The sequence below is a fragment of the Anarhichas minor genome, unplaced genomic scaffold, assembly GCF_050575085.1.
Source record: "Anarhichas minor isolate MPS153535 unplaced genomic scaffold, ASM5057508v1 ptg000062l, whole genome shotgun sequence".
Lineage (NCBI taxonomy): Eukaryota > Metazoa > Chordata > Actinopteri > Perciformes > Anarhichadidae > Anarhichas > Anarhichas minor.
The window spans coordinates 6021397-6027687 of record NW_027466508.1 but is presented as its reverse complement, the minus strand read 5'-3'; the positions used below and the strand labels follow the sequence as shown (position 1 = coordinate 6027687).

The 6291-nt window shown below is 42.8% G+C and overlaps 1 protein-coding gene across 1 annotated transcript; it reads right to left on the bottom strand.

Annotated features, from left to right (window-relative positions):
• Nucleotides 1–432: 432 nt before the first annotated feature.
• Nucleotides 433–5697, bottom strand: glo1 (glyoxalase 1). The gene is made up of 6 exons (XM_076077941.1): nucleotides 5536–5697; nucleotides 3334–3416; nucleotides 3016–3156; nucleotides 2848–2915; nucleotides 2375–2464; nucleotides 433–1765 (listed from the first exon to the last, which is right to left on the bottom strand). Exons 1-6 carry the CDS (start codon nucleotides 5602–5604, stop codon nucleotides 1674–1676), a joined length of 543 nt encoding a protein of 180 aa, XP_075934056.1. The 5' UTR covers nucleotides 5605–5697; the 3' UTR covers nucleotides 433–1673.
• Nucleotides 5698–6291: the final 594 nt, after the last annotated feature.

Below are 6291 nucleotides of genomic sequence, written 5' to 3'. Positions count from 1 at the left end.
AAATGAGCTTCATAGCTTTGACAAGATGGTATTCAAATATCTTAAAACATTTTCCATCACGCTGAACTAGAAGGACAGCTCGCATCACTGTAGATCTCAGTCAGGTAGTGCAGTATTCTCCACTATGGAATGCAATGGGGCTTTGTGTTATATACGGACATAAGCATGCGGACGCTGATGATCTCATCTGCTGTTACTTTGTTGCAGGTATTTGGTCATAAAACCACCTGATAGATAGATAGATGGATAGATAGATATATAGATTTTGATCTGCCAGATGAAGTGTCAAGGGATCACCAAAATTATTCAAATTCATCCTGTTGGAAACATGTATCGTCTATCCAATAGTAATTCAGATATTTCAGTCCAAACCACAAATGTTGACACTACATTTCACTAAAAAACTAAAATGAATCCTCTGGGGATCATGAATGCTTGTTTTCAAATTTTAATCCATCCAACAGTTTTTGAGATAGTTAATTCTTGACCAATGTGGCGCAATGACCAACCAACAACCCGACATGGCCATCCCCATGCAGCTAAATAGTGCTACATTGAAAATGAAATTGAATCAAGGACGGTTGTATTGAAGGTCAACAGAGTTCTTTCATTATTGTAATAAAATCACACTTGAATCCCTAAAATTGTGGAAAACATTCAAACTAGCAAGTGCACACTGAAGATGGACTTTACACCAGCACTCATTAAATACTTATTTTCCTTTTTACCCCCCCCCCTCACCAGAATCCACGGAGCAGGATTTGTCCATCTCATCTCCACTAGACCATTGCCACTCATCCTGCAAACGAATCCCGCCTCCATACGAGGAACGCTTATTGGCCTTCTGTTGGTCTGCGATGCTGACCAGCAGACGACGTGGACACTGTTTCTCTCCATGCCGTCTTCAAAGGGTCTTCAAAGTAGAGTCAGGTCCCTTTTCAGGGTGTTACTCAATACATTTGTTCACAAAAGTTTCTCAGTAGTATTCTTTATTCAAACAAGCAAAAGTGAAAAGCTGCTAAGGTTAACAGATGTGCTGTGCAAACAAGAGCCAAGGCTGTTTAAGTTAACGCTCACCATAAATAACGGCACAGGCAAGGGGAGCTCAGTCTGGTGCTGACAGAGGGCAGACTCTAGAATGGTAACAGTGATGCTGGTGGAGGTGGTATAGCAGCCATGTGGATTTTAGAACTATATGAGAATTGTTTCAGATTTGACTTTAAAATAACTAATTCTGAAAACATTTAAAAACTGTAACTCATTCTCTTTATGACTGAAATGTGATAAAAAACCCAGGTCATCTTTTTATCGCTTGCTTTAATCTTAATTTGGATCCACTGCCCTTTAGTGTTTTAACAAAAAGTTACTTTTTTTTGCTTCGTCTCTCGAAATCACAAATACGTCTTTGTTTAAACGGTGGCTTTCACATTTATTATACAGTAATACCGCGTTTATTCCGGCATCACTTTTTGAAGACCCATACAAACGGATGATGGTAGACGAGCCCAACAGCCACACAGAGTAGTTTCTGTTCATAGGAATTAACTCAGGTAGCGAATCTATTTGCTGATCAGCCGTCCAGCCCGTGCCAGGGCACACCGGTTGCCATTGTGCAAGTGAACCTGCTCCATTCTTCCCCTCCCGCTGCAGCCGGTAGCTCGCTGTCATAGCTTTTAGGAGGTAATGGACACCATGTTGTTAGGACTCAGGATCTCAATCCAGTAACCATCAGGGTCCTGAATGAAGGCCAAGCCTTTCATTTTACCTGGAGGAGATAAGAGGGGGGGGGGGGGGGGGGTTAATGCTGTAAGAATAAATGTGTAAAATACTTTTGTTTTAAAGATTCCGAATGAGTGCGCTCTAACCTCGGCGCAGTAATGACAATACAGGTACTGTTGTTACGTAATGAGGCAGTAAAAGGAAAGCTACAGCCATTCTATACAGTGTTTTAGGACAATACATCATTTATATCTTTTGTTAATTACATGAAAGGTGCGAAAGTAGAAATACTTATTATCCGTTTAGAATTTGCATAAATCTGCAAACATCAAATTTATTCCTTTATTAATCTTCAGGGTGACGTGAATGAAACACTGTGCAGAAATTAAACATACAATAACATTACCTGTGAGAAAGCTAATTTTTCACCTTTACTGTAGTGTATTTGAGCTATTAATTTGAATCAAGACTTCTCTCTCGTATGAATGGTTTCAACCCTAATTTCAGTTTTAATCATTTTCCATTTTGATTGTTCAAGCCCACTAAAATGGGACTTTGAGAAATAAAGAAAGCTTTAAGGTAAACAAATAAAAGACAAGTCTTAGTGATTGTACTGTCCATGACCCTCAGATCCACAAACAGCTTCACATCTTACCATCTTCTGGCTTCTTGACGAATGTGACTCCTTGCTCTTCAAACAGTTTGCAGGCTGCATAGACGTCAGGAACTGCAATTCCAATGTGTCCTGTTAACGCCACATAGACAGAGACGGGTCACAATAAATCCACAATACAGCTGCACAACATTCGCTCTAGTGAGCCTTTAAATAGTAACGTTAACACGTAGAAAGCAAAATAAAATGTATTATTAAAAAGGAATAAATGACGGATGAATTGGCATTGTATGAACTGTTAAAACACAGATCAAGACCGCTAAAACGTTACAGTTTAACCAAGAGTGTGTTTAGTCCCTTTACTGTGTGTTGCTAAATTTTAAGTGCATACAATCATATATTAGATGCCTTCATATAAGAAAACGCTCCCTTTTGGGACAACAAAGTCTTGAAATTGTAAATCTCACTTTTCATATCACTTTCAAATATAGTTCAATTGATCTTTTCTGTCTTACCAAAGCCACGTGGATCTGAGTTTCCACTGTGATAAGACTGGCTCTCATCAGCCTCAGAGCCCCAGTTACTGAAAGACAGGAGGAGGGGGGGGGAGATACAAGAAGGTAAGAGCAGAAATGAAGAGAAGAAGAAACGAGAAAAATGAAGCTCCTATTGAAGACCCTTACTGCGTCAGCTCAATGGTGCCTCTTCTGGAGAAGGTCCAGGCCGTCTTCTCCTGCACAGCTGTGGGAATCTCCTTCTTGTCCTCGTAGCCCAAGAAGAAGAGTGAGAAGTGCATGGCGGGGAAGTCAAACTTCTGCAGGAGCCTGGACGACAAAACCACACTTTAGCCACCAAGTCCAGTTTGCGTACGGGAGACGTGCTCAACAACCCGCGGACAAAAGCAGCTCCAAAAAATTTGCATATCGTCACTATTTAGGAATAATTTGTTGCAAGTGGAAATATAGATTAATTGAACTGAAGCCCACACCACACATACTCACGTCATGCCGAGGATTCTGGTGTAAAAATCCAAGGATTTGGCCGGATCTTTAACCCGCAGCATAGTCTGCTGCATCATGAAATCCTAAAGACACAGAAACAACAACAACAGAGCTTTATGACACTTTCAGTCAAGTGGTCGGCAACACAAGGAATCAAATCACAAAGGTTACAAGGATGGTGGTTCATCATTCCTCTAAAATGCAGATGGAACAGTAATTCAAATGTTCAAGTCTGCAAATACTAAATAAAATAAAGTAGAACAAAACTAGCTGTACACAAACAAATTCAAAAGCTCCCATGTTAGCTCACATTTGAGGCTAGTCACGGTGTTTCCCGTTATGCTAATTCCCGGTGAGTAGAATGTGCTCGCCAGAAACACTTCAGGCCCTGCTTCCGCCACAGGATTAACACTTGAGATGTAAGGCACAGCAGGGATAGTTAGATGTTTTGTATAAAGAAGTGTATTATATCATTGTGTTACAAAGCTATGTGAAGCCTTCCAGACTCATTTGCTTGCAGGGTATGAATCTCGGTTGGCCGTGGCTGAATTCCAGCACAGGAAAAGAAATTTGCATCTTGGCACTTACTCACGGAAAAAGGGATTCCAGCCAAACTACACCTATGTGAGCTACGCCTCGGCTGGCATCGCCACACCCAGCGGATCAGGCCTGCTTGGGTAAGTGAGGTCTGATGATGTCCTAAAAACCTGAGGGCCCATTTCACAGAAGCGATTTGCGAGCAAACGGCGACACAAAGGATCGTTGCTCGTAGGTTGCAGGTAAATTGTGTGTGTTTTGATATGTTAAATGTGTCAGAACTGACGCGAGAAGAATCCCGTCTCGTAAATCGCAAAGTATGCAAAGCTCGTTTTCCCTCTGATCCTGATGTCGCACGAGGGCGAGAACACAAGCGCCGCTCTGTGTCCGTGTCACAGTTGAGTGTTATCTCCGTGGGTTAGCAACCGTTCCCCTTTTCCTGTGGCCTCCCTCCAGCAGTGTCAAACTTTCACTATGTGCAAAAGTGTCAACACAGTCATAGAAACTCCCCAAAAACACTGCTGCCCCTACTCAACCACGTCCACACGTTCCAAACAGTCGCAGTTCTTCTGCCACCTTGTTGCTAAAGTCATCACTTCTGGGATGGGATGACACAGAAGCTGTGCAATTAGTTACGCTGTTAAAAACGGATTATGTGGTAAACTCAAAGCAAACAAACCGCAGAGGAGAGGATCATGATGCAACAGAGGTTTCTACGGGCGTCCATATAGTATTATGACATCCCTTTTATTCCTCAGTGTCAAACTCCATCAGATGTGGACTCTGATTCTGGGATCCTGCTCACACTTCACCTGGAGAGACATTCTTGAAAGTCTTGAGTGTGGACTTTGATGATTGATGTGAAGAACCACCAGAGCAAATATTTGAAGAAGCTACTCCAAACGACCCCAAGTTAACACGTGCATGCGGAAGAGATGGGGATCTCCAGTGTCCAGCCAATTTGAGAGATATTGTGATTATTGACCCTGACCGAGTATTGATTGATTATATTATTAGTATTGTGTATACACAGTTGTATACACGGTCCGAGAAAGAATACAGGCAACACAGTTGGAGGGACGTTAAATGACGGGCAGTGAGGACGATAACACGTATAAGTAGACACTTAAACCTGTGGATGTGGATTCATTAGCCTGGTTAGCTTCAGCCCGCTAGTTGCTTGCAACACAGCCCACATTAGCCGGTCAGTCCCGCCTGCTTTGCGCCAGAGCATGAGAGTACAAGTTATTCAGGCCAATTTACGGGCAGTTTTTTGTGTTACAGACAGACTTGTTGTTACGCATGCTTTGATAAAATCACGTCTCAGCTTTTCTAACAAGTTTGGAGAGAGTTTCTGTCCACACGAAAAAAAAAAGTTCGGCTGTAAGTTAGCTAGCTTACCACAGCCCGGTATATAAGAAAAACACCAAATATGAGTTACCTGAAATGGGTACGTGGCTACAACACTCGCTGTGAGCATGGGCAAACTTGTTTTATAGAAGCGAATCACTTGTCACCCGGTAACTAACGCACATTTGTGAAGAAACCTCGATGTCCGATAATGGACGCAGTGGGCAGATATCGCTCAGCCTGCCTGGGAGACGTTGGCCTGTTGGGTTTCCTGGTGTCTGGTAGAAGTTTAAAAAAGGACGACAACAGACTTACCTTAGTAATCGGGTCTCCATCTTTGCAAGCCGATGCCGCTGCCTCGTCTGACAGACCTTTGTCGCTCATTTTCGCTAACAGACTGTACGAAGCAGGACCGCAGCTCGGCACGGGGCGGACTGACAGGGAGCTGGACTCAGCTGCGGGGAACTTTAACAGGAACAGCTTCCGGCGCCAGAGTTCAAAAATAAAAGACGCCTTTAAAAGCAGAATTAATTTGCATTGCAGGACAGCCCTGGTGATCCATTGACCCTTCAGAATAACTTCCTCCTTTATAATTGTTAATGCAGTGCCCGTTACAAATATGGCATTATGATCGGGACTGATAATGAGGATATGGAGTGATTGTGCGAGAGAGCTGGTACTGGCTTTTATTTCCACACTTTGCTAATTTACGCGATCCTTATGTGCAAGATTTGGCAGATGAGGTGACTGGAGGTGGTGTGCGACAGTCACCGCGGACTCCTCTGCTCCAGTGAAGCATAGAGTAGCTGTTTACAGTTTGTCTGTGTACAGTATTCCTTATCTGTCACTACGGAATAAACATGATTGGTTAGAAGATTAGGAAAAAACGTCCCGTAAACGGTCCGTGGATAAATAAGAAGTGTCTTGAGTATTGCCAATGTATTCCTAACCTAACCCTCACCTCGTGTGAGCTCGTTGGCTCTGTAATCAGGTCCAGCATTCTCTTTTTAGCACTTGCATTCGAAGCGCTCAACACATGCCAACAGTATTATTTCGAAAATGGAGACAGGA

What these genes read in the sequence shown, in the direction of transcription:
- glo1 (XM_076077941.1), bottom strand. Translation starts at nt 5,604, where the DNA reads ATGAGCGACAAAGGTCTGTCAGACGAGGCAGCGGCATCGGCTTGCAAA. An exon ending in ACCAGAATCCTCGGCATGAC is followed by an intron (nt 3,157 to 3,333) that starts GTGAGTATGTGT and finishes TTTGTCGTCCAG; the next exon opens with GCTCCTGCAGAAGTTTGACT. An exon ending in CGTCAAGAAGCCAGAAGATG is followed by an intron (nt 1,766 to 2,374) that starts GTAAGATGTGAA and finishes TATCTCCTCCAG; the next exon opens with GTAAAATGAAAGGCTTGGCC.